This window comes from Antechinus flavipes, chromosome 1, assembly GCF_016432865.1.
Source record: "Antechinus flavipes isolate AdamAnt ecotype Samford, QLD, Australia chromosome 1, AdamAnt_v2, whole genome shotgun sequence".
Lineage (NCBI taxonomy): Eukaryota > Metazoa > Chordata > Mammalia > Dasyuromorphia > Dasyuridae > Antechinus > Antechinus flavipes.
This window is the reverse complement of record NC_067398.1, coordinates 10,586,747-10,609,626: the sequence shown is the minus strand read 5'-3', so window position 1 is coordinate 10,609,626 and position 22,880 is coordinate 10,586,747. Positions and strand designations below refer to the sequence as shown.

General features: G+C 37.3%; 1 protein-coding gene across 2 annotated transcripts in view; it reads right to left on the bottom strand.

Moving 5' to 3' along the window:
* Positions 1-22,880, bottom strand: part of CACNA2D3 (calcium voltage-gated channel auxiliary subunit alpha2delta 3) — a 1,005,807-nt gene that overhangs the window by 610,816 nt on the left and 372,111 nt on the right. For both annotated transcript variants that reach the window (XM_051978988.1, XM_051978997.1), the window contains exon 5: positions 15,830-15,992. In XM_051978988.1, coding sequence (XP_051834948.1) covers positions 15,830-15,992 — 163 coding nt within the window. The remainder of the gene's footprint in view (positions 1-15,829; positions 15,993-22,880) is intronic.

Genomic DNA, 22,880 nt, shown 5'->3' with positions numbered 1-22,880 from the left:
TGTTGTAGTGGGAATTGTATTTTATTGTATTTTATTTAAATGTCCTTTGAAGTGCCTTCCAACTCAGAATTTTGCTAATTCTGCTAGGAGAAATAAAAAGTATAAATAGGGGGTCAGGTTTTGAGAAATAACTGTGTAAAGAAAATAAGTAAAGAAAAAAGGTAAAGAAAAAGAAGAAAAGAAGTAAACAAAAAAGTCATAAAATATTTTAAAGAAAATACATACAACCTATTGTAAAACGGAAATCACTAATAACAAAGATCATAAAAGTCCTCCCATCATTTGGGATGTTAGTATATTAGGATTAATATTGATAAAGTACTTTTCCTTATTAAATTTCCAAGCATACAGATGTTTTTGTGAGTTTTTCTGTATCCCATGGAATTTACCAGAGAATAGAAATAGGAGTAATGAATTGAAGCAAAGAAGCAATTTTAGATTCAATGTCAGGAACACTGACATAAGAAGGAGAGCTGTTCTAAGGTGAAATGAACTACTTTATGTGGGAGTTGCTTCCCTTCCCAAGCCTCTTATAAGCAAACTGGATGACAACTTGTGGGGTGTGTGTGTCAGTGAGAGAGATTTTAATCAAACCTAAGGGGTCTCTAGTATCTCTTCCAACTCTGAAATCCTCTTTTTATTATCAAGTTTTCCAACCCAGTAACTGGGGACTTTTTGTAGCACTTTCTCCAGTAGAAAAAAGATCTGTACCAGAACTAGCATGTATAGGACATGATCGTGACTCTATTCCATTTCTGAAGTCCATCTAGTCCCTTCACATCTAGTGAGAAAGACAGAAAAGCAGATGACTGGTAAAAAAGAACAATGACTCTGAAATAAAATCACCAGGGTTCAGATACCACCTTTGATGATCTCTTAGAGATTTTGGACAAGTCTCATCACCTCACTGAGCCTCAGTTTTCTCCTGTGCAATATGGGGAGTTGGGCAGATGGCTTCTGAGAGCTCTTCCAATTCTCAATCTCTTCCCCAATGATCTTGTAAACACAGAACTAAGCTGAGAACCTTTCTTCAATTTGCTAAGCTCAGAATCTTGAAGTAAACCTGACCTCTTGAACAGCCAGCCAGGTTTGTTTACTATTGGCAAACAGGGTATCCTGGTTTCAAAAAGGGTGGGGACAAAGGGAATCTTTAAATGGCTCTTTAAAGGTTTGCAAGGCTTCTGGAACTTCAAATAGCCCTGAGAAAACAACATCTTAATGATTTCAGTGTAAACGAATCAGAAACATATGGCTTAAATTTCCCTTAAAATATACACACATAATTAAGGGGGAAAAGTGCTTGGCAAAAATGAATTTGGGGTTTTATCAAACCCAACATTTGAGAAATCAGTTTGACAAATCCAAAGCACAGTTGAGACTTGTCCATCTCTGCATTTACCATGTGGGTTTTCCTTTTAAACACCCCCATGGTCCTATCTCTAGCATCAGAGGCTTTGCACTTAAGTCTCAGGGCTTCTACAGCTTGTATGTTAGAAATAGACAGACTATGCAAATTCAGGAGAGGTGGTCAGAATGCCTCCTTTTCTCTTGAACCGTTTTACATTTTTAAGGACTAGGAGCTTTCCAAGAATGGTCTAACCATTCCCTCCAGAGTCCAATGGTCTTCTAGGAATTATTAAAGAAGTAAATTTAAAGTACATTTATTGAGCACCTTCATTGAACCAAAAGTCATGTTAGCTATCGAATCAACAAAGATAAAAATGAGAAAGTCTCTGCCCTCAAGGAGTCTATTGTAAGGCATATACAAACTTTTCATATGCCCTCCCAATATCAATACAATGCCATAGGAACTGGCAGAGAGATTCAGTATTTGGATGGGGGGACCTTCTGTGACATATATTCAGAAAGACATGGGTAACAATCACATGGGATGGACAGACATGGATGGTAGGCTTCAATCTACATCACTGAAGGGAAGTTTCTTATATTTCTGCTGTGTCAGATTTGCTTTTAATTAGGATCAACAACAAACCACAGACACACACACACACACACACACACACACACACACACAGAGGAACCTTGGTCTCTTAGTTCTAAGAGTTGAGTTTTACCCCATTTTCCCTAGAATCAGGATCTCATGGCCATCTCTTCCCCAGGCTATTACACAAAAGAATTGTTCCCACTTTTCTGCTCTCTTATTTGTTGTCCTCTTCCATTAGAACATAAGCTTTTGTAGGGCAGGGACTGTCTTGCTTTGTTTCTATTTTTATCCCCAATGCCTAGAACAATGGCAGATGATGATGATGATGATGATGATGATTATGACTAACCTACAAATTGACTTACCACCCAACAGGCCCTGATATTCCAGGCAACAAAGCACAGACTACACACTTAATAAATTGTTGCTAATTGTTTGCTAGGCAATGTAAAGAAATAAAAGAATGGAAAGGTAACTTCTTTCCTTGAGGAACTTAATTGGTTTATAGTTACAAAGAGATGGGCAGGGAGCAAGCATTTGTTAATTATTTACTATATTCCAGGAGATGTGCTAAGTATTTTATGAATATTATCTCACTTGATCCTTACAACAATCCTATGAGATAGGTACTATTATGATCTCTACTTTACATTTGAGGAAACTAACACAGAGAGTTGAAATGACTTGTCCACCCTCATGCGAATTTCAGAATTTCATTTTTTCCTGGCTGCCCAAATATAAACAAAGGAAGTGAAAATTAGAAATAAGTTAATATAACACAAGCCAAGGTCAGAGAAAACTGACCCACCCAACAATCCACTAAAGAGAAATCTCTGCACTTGAATAAAAAATACTTAAGAATATGAGAGATGGCTCTGAGAAATTCAATTTGAGAGATGGAAAGGACCTCAGCAGTCATCTGTTAGCAAACATTAAGTGACTGTCAGAGTTCTGGAAAAAAAGGGAACCAGCACTCCTAAATATTATCAGTTCCCCTTCGGGACAGTTCTCTTTGTTAAGAAGTGTTGCTTTGTTTTGTCTTATTTTCCTGATATTAAACTTAAATTGGTCTTTATGATACCCGCCTGTGTTGTTCTTGGCTTCCCCTCCTCGAGGCAAATAGAACAAAGCTAATCCCTCTTCTAGGAATTTAGGTGGCCAGTAGATAATGTGTTGGCTTTGGGATTAGAGAGACTTGAGTTCAAAACCTGGCCTCAAGACTTAACTCCCTGTGTGATCTTGAGGCTGTGTGCCTCAATTTTCTCATTTGTAAAATGAGATGGATAAGAAATGGCCAACCACTCCAGTATCTTTGCCAAGAAAACCCCATGTAGGGTCACTAAGAGGTAGACATAATTGAAATGACTGATCAGCAAACAACAAAACCCTTTTTTTATATCACAAGGCTTAAGATACTTTAAAATCACTTTGGGGTCCTCTCTTGAATCTGCATTTCTTCACACTGAACATGTGAAGTTCCTTAAAAAGATCTTCACATGATTGCCACTCAAAGTTCTTCCCTATTCTAGTTGTCTTGCTCTCAACATTCTCCAATTTCTTTTTACCTTGAAGTCAAAAAGTAAATGGTGTTCCATATAATTTTGATATGTTTTATGATCCAAAATCTTGTGGAACTGAAAATTCCTTCATGGTACGTGCAGGGTTCTGTTGTTCACCAAGATATTTCTCTTTTGATATTTGATAGAGCTGGTGTTGGAACCAGAATGTTCAATGCTCCAATAACTCCTGTAACAATGATATTGCTAGGTGACTGGACAACACATTTAGCCTCTATGTGGGTATAACCTCCCTGGGTCTCAAACTCAGATAGGCTGTGACCCATTTAAGCGGAGGAACCCATGATCCCATGAGTTATCTACAATGACAAAATTACCAATGCTTCTCAAATTCGTGTACGTCTATGACAAAACAGCTCCTTGATTAAAAACAGTGAAGACAGCCCTCTCATTAACTCCCCTGGAAATTAATTTTGAATGTTTTCACATAGGAGCCTGGGTGGAAAATAAAGCAAAGGAAAATAGACCAGATGTCTTTTGATTTTAAACTGAATCACCGAATTATGACAGTCACTTCCATGTGCCCAGGGAGATGGACTGACATATGCTCTATATTAAGAATATTCTCTTGTGCTTTGACAGAAAGGCAGGGAAGAAAAAATCCACTGGGGAATGGAGTGATTGGGCACACACATGTAGGAAACAGAACAGGGAAACAGGAAATGAATTCTAATCCATGTTTATGAGGCTAGGGATAAGATCTATGATCTCACCGAAAGAAGAAAACTAGATAAGGACACTTACTATCAATGCAAGCTGATATTTTGCCAGCAACATTGGTCTTGGAGAGATGTTTAGAGCACTGAGAAGTTAAATGACTTACCCAAGGACATGCAATAAGGGTGAATCAGAAGCAGGACATAAATCCAAGTTACCCTGGCTTTTAGTTCAGTTCCCTACCCACTCTACTATTCTGAAGTCTCTTTGTCTGGCCTAGAAGTCTAGAAATGAGTAGAGGAATCAGCATTAGCTTCAACACAACGTCTGCCCACTGATACTAATGCTACTTTGGTCTTCTGAGGACAACAATCACGGTAAATCTAATATGTTTAATCTCTCTATCTCTGTCTCTGATTGTCTCTGAGTGCGTGGGGGGTGGGGGTTGTCTGTTTCTGTCTCTATCTTTGTCTCTCACACACACCTTCAAATATTAAAAGGAAGAGATCATATCCTCATCCCAAACTCCAATCTCTTTCACATGCCAAATATCTCTAGTTCCTTCCCATGAGCCTAATATTTCATGGATCTAAGTCCCATCATCACCTGATCCCTAAAATCCCTTTAGACTCAAAGTCCCTGGCCCTGTGGAATTGGGCCACAGCATAATAGTCTGAGTACTAATACACAAGTTAGGAAGAAATGGATTCCAGTCCCAACCTCTGGTTCATACTGCCAATGCAATCTTTGACAGGTCACCTAAGCTCTTAGTGCCTTAGACAACACTGTCAAACTATGTATTATAATAAAATTGCTTATCTGAATGGATAGAGAAAGTTTCTACCCAAACACCCCCAAATCCATGGATCTAAAAAGATGAAAAAAAAGAGAAATTAAGAAAAAGATGTGACAATATTTCCCTTCTTTTGGACATCTTTCAGCTTGTCAGTACCCATCCTAAAACGTGGAGACTAATAAACAGAACCCCTTCAAAGTGCTCTGTTCCAAGTTTCAATATGGCAAGGGGCCAAGGATCAAATCAATGTACATTTTTCCTCCAAAGATACTGATCCATCTTGTACATTCCCAGACCTTCCCGTGAAACTTTCAGAGGGATCCCACCCCAAACAATGAAAGCTTCCCTCAAAATTCTTTGATATCAGATCCATACCAGAAAAGCTTTCTCACTGCTTATCTGTTTCTCATCTTTCCTTTCTGAATGGCCAACTCCCTTTCAAAAGCACCCTTCCCTTCCCTATGTGCCATCTTTTATTGCCCTTTCTGGTGCACAAGGAGCCATCAGTGACCTGCTTTGAGGTACTCATACACTTCACTTGTGTCTGTCTGGGGCCCTTTAAAGCACCTGCAATCTTCAGAGGCTGATGTTAATATCCTATGAATCGGAGCCATTCTGAGGGGATTGCTGTTTCTCTGACCTAGTAGGACCTTCATTATTTCTGTAGACTACCACAATCAAGAACCTAGATAAGGCTCTGCTGATGACAGAGAGAAGTAAGAGCTGCCTAATACTTATTTGGTCTGATTTTTAGCATATACTTGTTGATTATTCTCAATAAACATCATTAGTACTATTGCAATTTAAAAGTATCAAACCCCAAATCTGGCAGTACTCTGGGCTAATTCACTTGCTAACAATAAGCAGAGGATTTCTAAACAAAGCTATCTCTATGATATATATCTAAATCCCCAGGTAAATGTCAGCTCTTATAATTACTAATCCCATGTTGAGAAAAAATGTATGCTGCTGCAAAAAAAAGTGATTTCCAAAATTCTGTCTGTTCTCTGTTAACTCAAAAACATTCTCCCATTTTCATCAAGGATACTGTTGAAATGTGTGTAGATCATTTTCATAAAGAATTTATAGAGATAAGAAAGGAGACACATGGCCCTGGCTTTTTTTTTTTTTAATGTGCTAAGAGCGATCTATTACACAAACACTTTCTCCATAGAAATGAGCATTTTAAGTATCGTAGATATAAATGCTTTTGTTGGAAGTGTGAATCATCACATCTAATTCTGCTTCCAAGGGCTGGATCGTGTCGTTCCTCCACTCCTCTCCTAAGTCAGAACTGTGAAGATTCCACAAAAGAAAATACATCCTTGTGTGAATACCCTTCCAGATAATGCCATGAGAATTCTCACTTGTTACTGCCTCTCCTTCCTCCTCAAATTTGCTTGTAATTAGCTTGTAATATTCACCTGTGTGCACACTGTATTCCCCCCATCTCCTTACTAGAATGTAAGCTCTCTAAAAGCAAAAATCATGCTTTCCACTTTGTCTTTGTATCCCGAGTCTAGGAAATAGTAGGTACTTAATAAATGCTGGTACGATTAAAATGGAGTTTCCTCTTCCACCATAGGGACAAAACTACTGGCTCCTGAATGTGAGTAGACAGCATGAAATAAACAAGGAACGATGGAGGGAAATGGATCTGTAGGGAGTGTCTGGAGGCTGAAATAAAAGCATCCAACCACAAGATGCTTATGTCCTTCAGGAGTCACTGGAAAAATACAAGCTGAGCTCTTTTCTCAGGAGAATATTTTATTTTTATTTCTCAGACATCAAGAGTATTGGAGAAAGTTTTGTGAGGCAAGTGATCTTTTAAGAGATGCCTTTGAGGATATTTCATAGCCTGGAACAAAACAACAAAAGGGGATGCGTGACCATGGGAAGGGAGTGGCTGCTCAAAATATGTAGGAATGGCCAGCTGCCTGACTTCTTCTCATGGCATCAAGAGTGGTGGCCATCACCGCTGCTTTGAGATTACACACAAGTGGATATGAGGCAGACCGGAAATATATGCATTCATTTCGGGGAAATGAGCGTTTATGAAGTACTTACATGTGCCAGGAACTTGGGGTGCAGTGACAAAAATGACAATAGTGCTAACCCTTTAGAAGTCTATGTTTTATTGATTTTGTGATTATGTGTAGGACAATAAAGCTGAATTCTTCTACCCTGTGACCTTCTAGTATCAAAGATCTGGAATGGGTATCATGTCTAACTTTATTCTACAAGGGAAAACAAGCCTAAAAATTCTATCTGCCTTGTCCTTTCCTATGTAATGTCACAATGTCAGTCAATCAGTCATCAAACAGTTATTAACCATTTTGTGCCAGAAATTTATTAAGCATTGACTGGGGGGACACGCAAAAGGGCAAAAACATGGTGGTTGCCCTCAAGACGTATATATACACATATATATGTGTGTGTGTGTGTGTGTGTGTGTATACATATATAATGTGTGTATACATATATATATATATATATATATATATATATATATATTCTAATAAGGGAAACAAATGTAAACAACTTGGTAATATTAAGTTCTCACTTAATAGGCAGTAGGCCCTGTACTAAGCACCGAAGATATAAATAAATACAAGACTCAAGGATCATAAATTCCCCAAAGGTTGTACAGTTCCATTAGGGCTCCCTTTCACCACATTGGGGGATGAATTTTCCACTATGAGCTCTGATGGTACTTGGGCCCAAGTTCATCTAAATTACTGACCTTGACACAGAAGGACTATTGCACCTAACGAGATGGACTTTTTTCCTGAGTCTGTATTGACACTATTGAAGCGTTCAATAATTATGATGTAGCCAAATCATAGGGCTAACCCAAGTATATGGAATTCTTCTTCCCAGAAAAGTTTGGCTTTGGGTAACTCTTGTTGGAATCAAAGATCCTCAGAGCTGGAGAGAATTTCAATCTCTTTATTTTTCACTTGACATTCAAAGAGGAACTTGCCCAAACAGGCTGAATTTGAGGTTCAAATCCAAACAGGTCTTCTCCATTCTATCCCAATAATTTTTCTATTATACTATACTTCCTCCCTCCAATCACTGCCAATATTTCCCAAGATTCCCATATAGTTGATACTATTTGCAATCTGAATCTGCAGACATTTCTAATCAATCATCTATTCTAAGAATCCCTCGGGGGAAACCTCAGAGAAACGGATGGTTTGTCCTTATATCAATACAGCTATATTCTGTGATTTTCTGAGTCAAATTATAAGTCAGGTCACAGCCCATCTCTACCTTAGTGAACATGTCTTAGAGCATTTTCTGAGAATCTGAGGAAGAGATGAGATGCCCAAGGTGACATGATTCGTTACAGAGATGGGATCTAGGCCCAGGTCAATGACACTTCCATGACAGGCTGCTTCTTATTTAATGTTTGTAAATAAGAGTAAAAATCATAAAGCTATTTGCCTCAGTCACTGTGACTTCAGTTGAGACAATATAACTAGAATAACATAATATCTCCTGGTTTTAAAATAAAGAGTAAAAACCTTCTTGTGGATATAGAGAAAGGTAACTAGATTTGAAATGAACATTTCTGTGTTCAAATTATACTTCAGATATTTAATAGCAAATCATTTAATATTTATGAGTCTCTGCTTTTTTATTGGTCAAAATCAAGATAATCACAACATTAATCAACACTGGGGTTATTGTAAAAATCTGAAAAGACAGGGTATATAAAGTGCTTTGCCAACTTCACACTGCTATCTCACCATCACTTATAATCATGAAGGTAACATGAGCAGGATTGGAGTGGGCTGCTTAACAATCAATCGTATGCCCACTTTCCTTCATAACTGACATGATACTTTCTAATTTTTCCTCTTTGCTTCTTTTCCCCTGTAACATTTTTTTTTACCTTTTCATGTCCCTGATATCCTCCCTCAGTTTGACTTCCAATTTATTTCCCCCAGAGTGACCTGCTTTTCAGTTTAGCCTACTTTTGCTCTTGGCTGGGCTTCCTAAGAGCCCAGTCAGTTTGGGAAAGGAGGACTTTTAGCTGAAGTCAACAAGGGAAATGGTCCTAATCTTTTTTACATAATTGCCTCCTGGAAAATTCTAGGCTCATGTGACTTGTTTTGTTGATGCCCATCTAGATTTCAGATATAATTCAATAATGTTATAGCTTCCTCTGAGGGATGGTTAAAAGGTTCATTCTCAATAAAGGGTCCCTTGGGAGGAACTCTTCCTTAACCCAGAGGGCCCATGGCCAAAATAATAATCTTCATAGAGTCTTCCATAAAGCTACCAAACCTCAAAAACAGCATCCTGAGAGCTACAGGTAGAGATCTAACAGCTGGACTAGTGCTGGGGATGGTCATCTCTGGGCAGAAAGGCAATTAATCTCACTTGTGATGCATTCTCTGTATAAATTGTTTCATCTATAGGCTGCCCACCATGTGTAGATTGTTTTTTTTTTGTTTTGTTTTGTTTTGTTTTGTTTTGTTTTGTTTTTGTTTTTTGTGTTGGGTTTTTTTTTTAACTTTCCTTACAGATACCACAAGGATACTACATAAGGCCTTTCATTATTACCCTAGTTAACAATGCTCAATTCCATCAAAATTACTTAGGATTTATTTTGTAAATTATGTATATTTATTTATCTCCATAAGTCCTTTCCAGAAAATTTAAACTCCTTGGGGGTAGGAACTTTGGGTTTTTGCATGTGCATTCCCAATACCTAGTAGAATATCTGAGGCACAATAGGTGTTCAATAACTACTCATTGTATCAAATCAAATGCTCTTCATGTGACCACTGATTTTAATCTGTTCTTCTATTTTATTACTTAATGTACAAAAAGAAAGAGTGGAAAGAAAAGAGATATTTTTGCCCCAAATCAAGACATCCCTACTTTGTGCAGTAATAGATTGAACACAGAAGCCACCTTGGGTAGCCCAGAATACATAGTGGATTTCAGATTTCAACATCAACTGCTATTGATGTCTAGCACAAGACCATAGCCAGAGCTCAAGCAGACAACAGCCAATCCCATTTGACACACAGGAGTTTAAGCTATCAAGAAACAGGCAAGTTTTTCCTTTGTGGGAGGCAAATGAACCAGCTTGGATTCGTCAAAGCCAATGTCCAAGCTCCATACATATATTTAAGGAATCAAAAGAACAGTTCTAAGCTAAAGAGACTTTGATAAATAAAATATTTTTTTCTGCAGCTAAAAAAAGGAAATGATTGCTGAGGTAGAGTTTAAACCAAGCAAAATGGAAACAGAAATTTTTATGAAGTTCCCCCCACCCCCACCCCAAGCAATCATTCATTCCCCATCCAAACAGTATTGGACAGCCCAGTTGACTTTTGTCAATTGTTCAGAAAGGCTTTAGTGGACACACAGCTGTTTTGTGTGTGGGAGATAGGAAGACCCCAAAGGGACATTAAATAGGAAATTTGATAGTACTTTGGAGACTTTTTTTTAATCAAATGCTAATTTCTAGATAAGGTGAAACTGAATCTAATCCCATTCTGGGTCATGTTGATTTTGCTTTGGAATCATAGTAGCCTTGCTTTCTAAGATGTGGGAGATCAATGATGGAGAAAGCATAAAAACTATAAAGATTTTTAAGGAAAGCTACAGAAAGACTTGGAATAGTCAAAATACAGTATAATTAAAACTTACTAAAATCTTTAATTGCTCATGCAATTTGTAAGCAACTGTGGTTTTTAAAAAGCCTTTCTTAATTATTTTATATCTGGAAATATGCTCCGTAGAGTCTTGTTAATTTTAACTCTTCCTTTGTGAATCTACATCCCCTGAACTGAAGATAGGAACGGCTGCCAATTTCATGGTAACATCTCTGCCTCATCTAATTTACAAGATGGTTCTAATAGTTGGATAATTGCCACGAGTTGGAGGGACACAATCTCATGATGTGATACCAAGCATCTGGAACTACCTTCCTTTCATTATGTCCACTCAGAACAAAAGGGTCTGTCTTATCATAAGACACCTGGCTCAGGCCTGATGCTCTACAGGGAAGCCAACATTGATGAAGAAATCCTTCTGGGAATCAGGAATATCTGAGTTCACTTCATAACCCAGACATTTTAAGACATGAAGACTCAGACCATTTCAGAGAAGAAAGAAAATTTCCCATGATGAGCTTCAATCTGGGAACAGAAGACAAGTTCTCTAGATTCTCTCTATATCCCTTTATACAGCACCTTTTTTCCCCTCCAATAGATGCCTTTGCCAACACAAATCCTGTGTTGAAACATAGTGCTGACTACTATGCTGTTTTGAAGTGGAAGACAGATTACTTTTGTGTTCCTTGGCCACAGAAGATCCTAGTAGGAATAATGGGGAGAAACTAGAGAAACAGTCATATGGAAAGAACTGTCCTAAAGTAGAATGTGTGGGCCCAGGAGACTATGGGGTTGCCTCTCAGCATAGATTTTCAAGGGAACAAAGGACAGTTATTTATTGGAGCTGGCTTTTGGTATAGAAAATATCTTGTCACCAAAAGAGTTTGATTAGAAGGCTTTCAGGACTTATCCAAATTTCACATTAGTGAATATACAAAAATTTAACTATTTATCTTAACATGAACTGCTAATCTCCCTAAGCCTTAGTTTCTTCACCTGTAAAATGAAAATTAAAAAGAAAGGTCATTTTAGGGACCAAAGTCCTATGTATCATAATTCTATTTATTCTAGAGATGAAATCTGGACATCTGAGGTTCTTTCACAAACATAATGAATGTTCTATTCTGGGAATGAATCCCTTTCAAATCCTCTCAATCATTCCCCTCTGTGTGGTTGGCTTATTCTAGCCAGTAACAATAGTATTTACATATAACTCATTTATACACTGTTTTTCTACCAACAGTTTTATAGAGTACATTTACATTTCCATTTGTTTTTTTTTTCCCTCTATAGTATTTTGTTTTTTAAAATTCATGTAAAGATAGTTTCATTTCTGTAAGCATTGGGGTATAGTTTGAACTAAGCAAAATGGAAACAGGTATTTTCATGAAGTTCCCCCACCCACCCCAAGCAATCACTCATTGTGTTCCAAATTTTCCCCCTTTTCTATCTTACCTCCCTCCTCCCCAAGTCAGCAAACAATTTGAGATAGGTTAAAAATGTGCAATCCTTTTAAATATATTTCCATATTCATTGTGTTGATGAATTTGCAAGAAAAATCAAATCTAAAGGAAAATAAGATATAAAACAAACAAACAAACAAAAAAAGGTGGAAATACTATGGCTCAGTCTTCATTCACTCTCCATAGTTGTCTCTCTGGATGCGGATGACATATTTCACGCCATGAACATTGGATTGTATTGAATCACTACATTATTGAAAGGGTAAAGTCTATCACAGTTGATCATCACATAATCTTATTGTTAACTGTGTAGAAAGTTCTTCTGATTTAGTTTACATCCCTCAGCATCAGTTCATGTAAGTCTTTCTAGGCATTTCTGAAATCAGCCTACTCATCATTTCTTATACAACAATAACAATAATATCCTATTACATTCATATATCATAACTTATTCAGTCATTCCCCAACTGATGGGCATCCACTCAGTGTCTAGTTCCTTGCCACTACAAAATGGGCTGCCACAAACATTTTTACACATATGGATTTTTTTTCCTTCTTTTATGTTCTCTTAGGAACAACCCCATTTGTAAATCCAGCAACTGAGGTCCAGAAATGGTAAGACAACTTGCCCATGATCCCATGAGTAGAGGTGACCTATGCAGTTTTGATGACATAGACCTTCATGCTCAGGATTCTTAATAGTAAACAAATCAAATTAAAAATCATATGCATTTATTTAACACTTATATGTAAAGCACTGTTTATACTACCAACTCCAATATCCTAACACAACCATTCAACACGGAGAATTCAGTGAATGTGACTCAGTTCCTCCCCAGTGCCCTCTGTCACCCTGGAGACTAGCTGCAAAACACCTCCTGTTGTCCCCAAAAATTCATTCTAGAGACATCAGAGAGGAAAATGGAGATCTGGCAGCAGGAGCTCTTACCCTGTTTACCTGACACCTTCTATTGTGCCCGTGGTAAAAAAAAAAAAAAAGTCCCACTACCTCTTACTTTCCCTATCCTTTTTTCCCTCAGTCACCAACTAGCATCTTGCCCTTATATTGGGTAATTTCAACATCCATGTTCATATCCCATCAAGCTTCCTAAAACTGCAATTTCTCAATTTCCTTGAATGCTATGACCAACTACTTTACCTAGCTCAATCATACATAGGGATAGTTATGCTCTGGGTCTCACTATACCCAGAAGTGTTCTAGTTTCTTAACCCAAAACTTTCCTACTACTGCATCTCTCACTATACCTAGTCCTTCCAAACACATTGTTCTCCCTCGTTTTAACATTCAAAACTTCTATCTCTCAGGAATTTCTTGGGTCATTACCATTGCTCTGATTTCACTTTCCTCCCTATCCAATATCCATGCTAGAGTTGACAATTCAATTCATCAGTGTTCTGTCCTCTGCAATCTCTCAGCCACTTTATATCTCTTCTCATGCCTTGTGCAACTTGGACCTTTGATTACTTTAGCCATATACAACCATCAGCCCAATTAATACACTGCTGAATATAGCTAGAGAGTATTACATAACTCTTTTGACTAAATATATTAGAAATTCATGCTATGTAACACTACCTAGCCTCTTATAGTAGCAAGCAGGTCTTTTATTCCTTTCCAATTGATTCTCCATCTCATTTCCCAAAGAATATATTGAAAACCTCTTCTCTCATCAAACTTTTAATACCTTTCCCTTCCCTCCCCTCTCAAATAAGGATCTTGAATCTCCTTTTACTGAAAAAATTGAGGCCATCTGCTGTGAGAGCCAGCTTCTTCCCTTTTCATCACAAAACACTGACATTCTCCACCATTCTCTCTCCTTCAGGCTCTTGTAATGTGGCAGCCTTTCTCCTTGCTCAGATCAACCCTTCTGTATGGACAATTGGGCAAATCTTTCACCCTTCTCTAATCTTCAATCATTTCTTCTTTATTTATTGCTTCTTTATTATCTACAAAGGTACATTTTCACCCCATATGAAACCTTCATTAGACACTATCAAGTCCTCTGAATACCTGTAGTTATCTCTTCTCCTATTACATCTAGAAAAATCTGATAATATTCACTGCTTCCATTTTCTCTCCTCTCACTTGCTCACTCCTCAACCTTCTGCAATCTGGCTTCACACCTCATCACTCAAATCATCAGTGATCACTTACTGATGGCCTTTTCATAGTCTTCTTTCTCAAGCCCTCTTTGCTGCTTCTGATAATGATGACCACTTGTTCCTGTAAACTCTCTCCTGCCAGGATTTTCATGCTCTTCTTCTTCCCTTGTTCTTCTCCTACAAGTCCACTCATTTCTTCTCATTTTCTTTTGAAACAGTTTCAAATCTTGCTAATTCTACTTCTCCAGTATCTCTCATATCCATCCCTTTCTTGTTACTCACAAGGCTAGAATGCTCTTCATAACTCCTCAATCAGATTATTGCAGTGGCCTCTCTTACTTGATCTCCCTGCCTCATTGTTCCTAATTCCATCCCATCCTCCATAGTTACACAAAAGAGTTTAATTACTTATATGACTGCTTCACTTCTGTACTCAATAAATGATAGTGACTTTCTATTCACTCTAAAATGAAATACAGATGTCTCTGTTTTACTGTTAAAGCCCCTAACAGCTTGGTCCCAACCTCTCTTTCCAGCCTCAGTGAATATTACTCTCTCTTCCACACTTGGAATCCTTATTCCTTAACTTCCGTATCCCATTTCCAAGCATTTGCCCTGCCAAAACCCAATACTCAATACTCATTTCTGGTTTAGAGAATCCCTATTTTTCTTCAAGATTCAGTGTTCTTCCTCTTCATCAATCTTGTATTCAATTACTTCATATTTATTCTGCATATGTTTATATATGTAGTTATTTGTCCCCATTCAAACGCCAATAGGTACAGAAAATAAACAGCTATTAAATTCCTACTATATATATTTTGTTAGGCATTAGGAAATACAAAAAAGGCAAAAATTTCCCCTGCTCTCAAAAAAACTCACCGCTAAATAAAGTCTTTGAGAAAGAATTGTATCCCTAATACCTAGCACAGCCCTGGCCCAGAATAGGGACTTAACACATGTAATTTGAATGATAGAAATAGTGATACAAAAGCAAAAATGAAAAGTAATCCCTGCCCTCAGAGAATTTATTTCTTATATCATGGTTCTAGCACTCTGCTCCATGTTGTTGTATGGTGGACATCCTCCAATCAAAGAGGATTGAACATGTCACGTATCCATTTTCCCTGACATTTAGGTCAATAAATCAAGGTGTTGGTATTTCATAAGCATGGCAAAAAGTTCTATAACTTAATAGATATACTGTAGACAGTCATAGCTAATAAACATTAGAAGCAGAAACTAAATATAGAGCTTTTTGACTCTCTGTCTGTCCCACAATAAGTGTGTTATGCAACACTCCCCTCAAGACATTTTACTTAAAAACAGACAAGTAGATAAATGGATATATGAAAGATTTCTAGATGATAGATAGATAGAAAGACAGACAGACAGACAGATAGATAGGATCAAATACAGTTTGAAAAGGAAAAGAAATGGGGCAGAAATCCTTAGCAGGAAGAAAAGTTTACTCTAGGTCTGTTCATAGGTCTTGCTTAGATCTGTATCTAACTTGTCAAAATAAGTCTCTCCTGGTATCAGCCCATAAGTCTCATGGATAAGTGACCTGAGTCTTTCCAGCTCAAGTCCCTTGGTCCCAATATCAAGCAGCTACAACCCAGACTTACCCTTGTTGTACATGTTGGTTGGAACTTGAACATCACTCAGACTAATGTTGACAGGCAAGTTGTTAAAATGGTCATTTGGAACCAAGATGAACTCCTTTCCCAGCTCCAAATATTTTCCTTCCTCATCTTGTTCATTAATCAGGACTGCGTTGAAATATTCATACTGAAAAGAAGAAATCAAATGGAGTTCATTGTTACGTGTGCAGATCTGATTTGGGTATTCAATGAGCTTCCCAATAATTTTTCATTCTTTACCATCCACGTGTGAGTGTCTAAAAGAAAAAAAAAGTTTATTTCAACTGAAAGATTAAAAAAAAATGAGCCTACCCAGCTACAGAAGGTAAAGGAAAGGGATTAAGCCTTCACTAGTTTAGGGAACTCCTATGAAAGGGAATCTATAAATACAGATCACCAAATGCTCTGCAACTTTGGCCCAAACAAAAAGCCGACTGAAAAAGTTATCCTTTACAGTATCCTCACTCTCTTTCTGAGTTCAAATCTTATCTCAGATGCCACTTAGTTTTATGACCCCAGGCAGATGATTTAACCTCATTTACCTTAGTTCCCTCCTTTGTAAAATGAGCTGGAGAAGGAAATTGCACACCATTCCAGTATCTTTGCCAAGAAATGACTGAACAGCATGGTGCCTAAATATATCTATGTCTATATCTATCTATATTTAATATTAATGTTTGTAAAACCCAATGCATTTTATAATATGTAAATGATCTCCTAGTACAGCATCTCCTTATTAGTTGTTTGCAGTTTGGCTTCTACCTCTTACAACCTGGTTATAACTGCTTTTCCCAAAGTCATCAGTGATTTCTAAACTGCTAAGCCTAGTGACCTGTTACCCTTTCCTCTGGAGTTTTGCAACATTGCTTTATCCTGATCTTCTTTTGACCTGTCTAACCTCTTGTTTTCATACTCATCTTTAGGATTATAATTATCCATCCATATTCTGATGCCTTTATATAGCTATACCCCAAATTATAGGGGTATATTTCTCCTCTTCTTTCACTTGATTTCTCAGAGATCTCATTGTCTCCCAAGGAGTCTTCAATTATCTCGAGTCTTCAATTATCTCAATAAAGATGGCCCTCAAACCTGTACATCTCATCTTTCAGAGCTGACTCCACACCTGTAATTAACATTAAAGATGGTAACCTTCAGCTAATTATTCCACAGACATCTTAAACTCATTATTTCCAACACGGTAATTGTTATCCCCCTCCCAATTCCCTCCCTCTTCTCAACTCTCTCTTTTTTCTTTCAATGTCTGCCATTCTATCAGTTATAAACATTTACAATCGAGGATATACCCACAATTTTTCATTCACATCAAATTGGTTACCAGGGTTTTGAAATTCTAATTCCTCTACATTTTTATATAATGAGACTCACTCACCACTCAAATGACCATCATGCCAATAATGGCCTTTAATTTTCCTTGCTTGGACCATCACACTAGTCTCTTAACTTTACCTTAATTATGTGGTATAGTGTTGAATCAGATACAATTGAATTCAACTTCAGACTCTTACTAGCTGTGTGGGGTCACTTTACCTCACTAGGCCTCTGTTTCCATTTATTTAAAATAAGGAATCTGGACTCAATCTCCAAGGTTTCTTCTAGCTATGAGTCAATAATCCTATAATCTTATGATCTTTCTCTAACTCATCTTCCAAATAGCTTCCAAATTGATCTTATTTGATCACAGATTCAACCAAGTTGCTCTCCACAAGACCCTTCATTGGTTCCTTATTATCACTGGAATGAAGTACTTTGTTTTCTCTTTATAAAATGCTTCACAAAGTAATACCATTTTAGCTTTCCAGACTGATCCCATTGAAGAGACTATAAATCAATAGAGAATAGGAGAATTTAATTATCAAGGCTAAAGTTTGACAAATTAAGTCTTGAGGCTGGATCCTGTTTTAAAAAAATAGGGTTTGTTAGCACATCAAAAATAATGTAGTTCATGTATTTATTTTCTTCCATTTTGGATCACAAATGACTTTCACTAGAAATAAAGATAGAAGCAGAAATATTCAGAAGTAGAGGTTTCTTCTATGGGTAAATCTCATTATTAAATCCAATTACAGATATTGTTTCAAGATCATGATATCTGTCTTTTATATGCCCTTTATTATTCCCTTTCAGCAACATCTACTTGCTACAGACCTCTCTATTTCCTTGATCCAGGGTGTGGTGAAAAAAGAACCCAAGGTCAGGAGCTGTCCAGCATCTCATGTTTTAGGGGAAGCTGGAAGGTGGAATCAGACACACACCTTGTCATAGAATCCTAGGTGTAGATCTGGAAGGAATCTTAGCCATCATCCAATCCAGTGATGTCAAACTAACATAGGAATGGATCCCTACGAGCAGCTTACTGACTTAGAAAATCACAAATTAGCATTATCCACTTTTTATTGTATTTTAATTTATTTTGTCAAATATGTCCTCATTGCATTTAAATATCATTCTGGCTCCACTTAGGCAAGCTGGGAGTTTGACATCTCAGATATAATTTATCGTCCTTCATTTTATAAATTAATAAATGGAGACCAAGAGACATCAAATGTCATGTTCTGGTCACACAGGTAATGCATGGCAGAACAGGGATTTGATGTAGTTCTCAGTCTCCAGATCCTTTTTTTTTTCTCTTCCACCATGATGCTTCCCTGGAATATATACTTGCCCATTAGAAATTGTGTTTAGTTGAACTCTTTTAGGCAATCATATCTTCTCTGTCTCCCCACACTCACACCAGGTAACTATCACCTCCAGGCAAATAATGAGATACACAGCATAAAATGAATATACATACATATGCAAATGCATAAAATGTGAGTAAAGCTTTATTGCAGTCCTCTACACAAAAAGGCGCTTAAATAGCAGGCATGTAGGCATGGATGATTAGCCTCCATCGATCCCGCAGCATGCCCGATCACATGGGCGAATTATCTCAGAGACACTTCAGGTCCCCCTCCACCCCCCTCCCGGCACACACACACTAAAAGTTTCCTAGTATATAGAACATTGAGATGATGCATGCTATGTATTATGCTAAATGACATCTTAATCTTCTCAGGACCAAAGCACTTCCCAGAAAGTTAACAATGCTAAGAGGAGCAAAGCCTTCCAGGCTATTGTTCCCCATAACCAGATATCTAATTTATTGAAAAATGAATTGTATTCTGGTTCTCAACAGAATGATGTGATAATTTCTTTTTCTTTTCTTTTTCCTGAACTCTTTTTTTGTGTCGAGATTTCTTATGGGGCCTTAGATTTCCCAAGTAATTAAATTATTCGCAAAGCTCAGAATGCCAATGAAGTCAGGAAGAAACCAGAGATGGCTGATTTCCCAAAGGAAACGTATCAGTTACCCATGATCAATGTACTTCCCTTTTCATCTCCCAGCGGATATGTACAGCCCATTCTTCCTTTGTAGGTCTGACACATGACATCACGGTGGCTTAGCAATTAAGAAAAGAGGGATTTTGTGAGCTGCACAATCAGAGATATCATTTTATCTCACCATTGAGGTTGATGGTCAGTCTGTAAGGAAATTCCATTCAGTTTCATTCTCCCAGGATTTCTAAGATGCCACTCATTGGAGTGAATGATATTCAATAGTCTATAGAGGAGGAGCATTTCAGTGGGGAAGTAAGTTATGGGAGAGCTCTTGCAGTTTCATCCACCTAGGTAGATCTTGGGGTCTTATCCACCTTGGGAGAGGGCCGAATCCTAACTCACATTGATTCGAACTTCATGTACAAAGCTCAGAGAAGAAGGACCACAATTGGAAGCCAGTAAAAACAATCATCAAGCCTTCCTATGATTAGAAACTGCTACAGCTGGAGTCCCTTCTAACTAAGAATCTTAGCATCCATTCCTCTGAGACAGTAATTTATCTTTCTTAAGTTGCTTTTGCCCCATCATTCACTTGTTTTTAAACCTTCAATCATTCCCATTACCTATAGGAAGAATCCAAATATCTAACATGCTGATATAAGTTACCTTTCAATCTCATTTCTCACTGTTTTCCATGATCAAAACTCTGCTACCCCATGAATATATCATATATAGGAAGTTTTAAAGCTAATACAGCATATATATATATGTCTATTAATCTTTCAAAGCCTAGCTGAGCTCCAGTTCCTGCCCCATGTTTTCCCGTTATCTCTCCCACTTTTAGTGGCTTCTCTCTTCTCTTTACTTCTTATGGCACTAGCTGTCTGGATCATCAGAATATTGAAACATTAATTGCTAAATTCTTTCATTTGGTGGTGATAAATCAGTGGCCAAAATAGGTTCAGTACCAAAGTCAACATATAGTTGGTGGCAAAATCAGAAGGACCAATCATGCCTATTCAGGAAGTTACCTCCTGATGGTATTTATTAAAACTCAGTGCTCACAGCTTGTGTTTCTCCATAAACTAATATATTAAAAAGCATTTATTAAAAGAAATTCTTTTCCTTATTTCAACTTCTTTCCTTCTTCCCTATTTCAACTCTTTGGTGAATAAATTCAATTCTATATCTGAATTGCTTTCAACCTTGTCTTCTTATCAGCCATGTCTTGCCAAACCTCAACACTGAATCCATCCCACCAGGAAACCCATCTGTTCTCATTCAAATTGAATTAACTAGATCTGAGCAAACCAAACTATGCTGATGGGGTCAGTTACAAATTTATGATACATGATCTCAACTAGTCCTTCCTCAAAAGCATTTTTAATGTCTCCCTGATCAGGTCATTTCCCCACACTCACCACAGAGCCTTTTATAAACATCTTTCTATCTACTCAAGTCCCCCATAGCACCACTAATTCAAATCTTTCAGATAAACATTGTTCCTTATGCCTCAATTAAAGAAATTATTATTTCTTACACATATCAATAACTAATTATTGAATTGGAACATTTTTATGCTTTTTTGTTCAATAACTGTGGGAAATCTTGGGCAAAGACTTACCCAGGATAATAACTAATCAAAAAAGTAAAGAAATTCTAAATTTAGGTGAATGGGCAGATTTTTTTTCATTATGGATAAGTAATATCCACAATATTGGATATATAATAAGCCAGATCTAGGAACATGGGGATTTTTTTTTAATCGGAAATTGATAAGTCCTTTTGACCAAGATCTGGGTGATCCAAGACCTTTATTAGAATAAGCCCATATCTTATTATAAAATTTGTTTTCTCATTAATTGTTAGAGTTGTTTACGATCCTCAGGAAAAATCATTTTTCCAATGGCATATAACTGGTGAGGCCCATCATAAGAATCTTTAATATCGGAGAAAACCACCAATCTCTTTCATTAATAAAATGTTAGCATTGTTAATGAAGTGATTACTTATCCAGAAATGATGCCTTTTAAACTTTTTAAACATCATATCAATAAAAATGAATGAGGTCATTCACCAAAAGTAACCCCTTCTCATCTGTTCCTAATTGCACATATCCCTCTCGGCATCTTTCCTTTCCTTAAACCTTATTTCACATGAAAAGAAAAGTCTTCAATTTGCCCTTGGTCTCATCTCCTCCCATTTTTCTAGCAGAATTTTCTCTTATATAATCTCTATTCTCTTTCATCTTCAATATCTTCCTATTTACTGGCTGCCTACAGAAACACTTTTGTTTTCTTTATGCCTAACAAGTCATTCCTTTGATCCTAGAATCCCCACTAACAACTTTGAAATATCTTTCCTATATTTCATGCCTAAATTCCTTGAGAAAGTCATGCATATTAGGTGCTTCTCATTGTCTTCTAGACCCGCTATGATTTGGCTTCCAATCTCATCATTCCTCCAAAATGAATGAACAAAATGAAATTTGAAGAAGAGAGGGGCCAAGGGGATCAAGAAAGGTTTCCAGCAGGAATGGTAATGAGTTTAAACCAAGAATGAAGCTAAATATTATAAGAAATGGATTTAAGGTGTACATTCTAGGTATATGAGGAGGTCTGCAGAAAGGCAAGGAGACAGAAGATGAAGTGCTGATTTCACAGAGAAGCACAGAGGCCAATTTAGTCAAAATGCAGAATTATTGGGGGTGGCAGGTTAATGTTTAATATGACTGAAGAGATAAGACGTACCCAAATTATAAAGAATTTTAAATACTAAATACAAGTTGTACTTTAACCCTTAGGCAATAGGGAATCAATGAAGCTTCTTGAGCACAAAGTGTAATATGGGCTAGAGAGGGCTGGAACTCTGGAAAAGTGTACTTGAAACAAGGATACTTACAGCAGGGTGCTCACTCAGTGTGATTGATAAGATAATGGTTCTCTAGTTATCATATATTTAGTACTTAATATGGTGATGTAATGGTTCTACAGGTGGCACATGCTCAGTGTGCTGTAGTGATGCAATTGTACGAGAGAGAGAGAGAGAGAGAGAGAGAGAGAGAGAGAGAGAGAGAGAGAGAGAGACAGCGAGAGAGACAGAGACAGAGAGAGACAGAGAGAGAGAGAGAGAGACAGAGAGAGAGTAAGTAAAAGAATGAGTGAGGAAAGTGTGAGAGTGAGCATGTGAGAGTTCAAGCTCAGACTCAAGATTCAAGAATAAAGACTCCAGACTCTACCCCTGACCATCCTTGTGGTAATTCTCCTGCTACGACCAAGGCACATCCAGAGATCCTCCAGAAAGCTGGCCTGGACATTACAATGGGCAATATGGATTTAATTTTGTTTTGTTTTTTCTTGTCAGGAAAGAAGTCACTGACTCCTGTGCCTTTCTTTTTCTACCTAACATTCTAAATTAAGAATTGCCCCTTAAGAGAACTAATATTGGAGGTGGGGCTTCTGCTGTCAACCAAAAGTTTTAATAGTAATTTTTTTGGTATCTTTTGTAATTATAACACCTGCACCTTTTTCCCTTCATTTCTTCCTTCCCAGAGTGCCATCCCTTATTTAACAAATTAGATAAAAAGGGGGAAATCAAGTTAATCAACATCCTGAAAAAAATCAGACTTAAAATATAATATTCCACTTGATTAACTCTTGTTTCTTCAAAGAAGAAAGAGGTGCTTTCCTATACA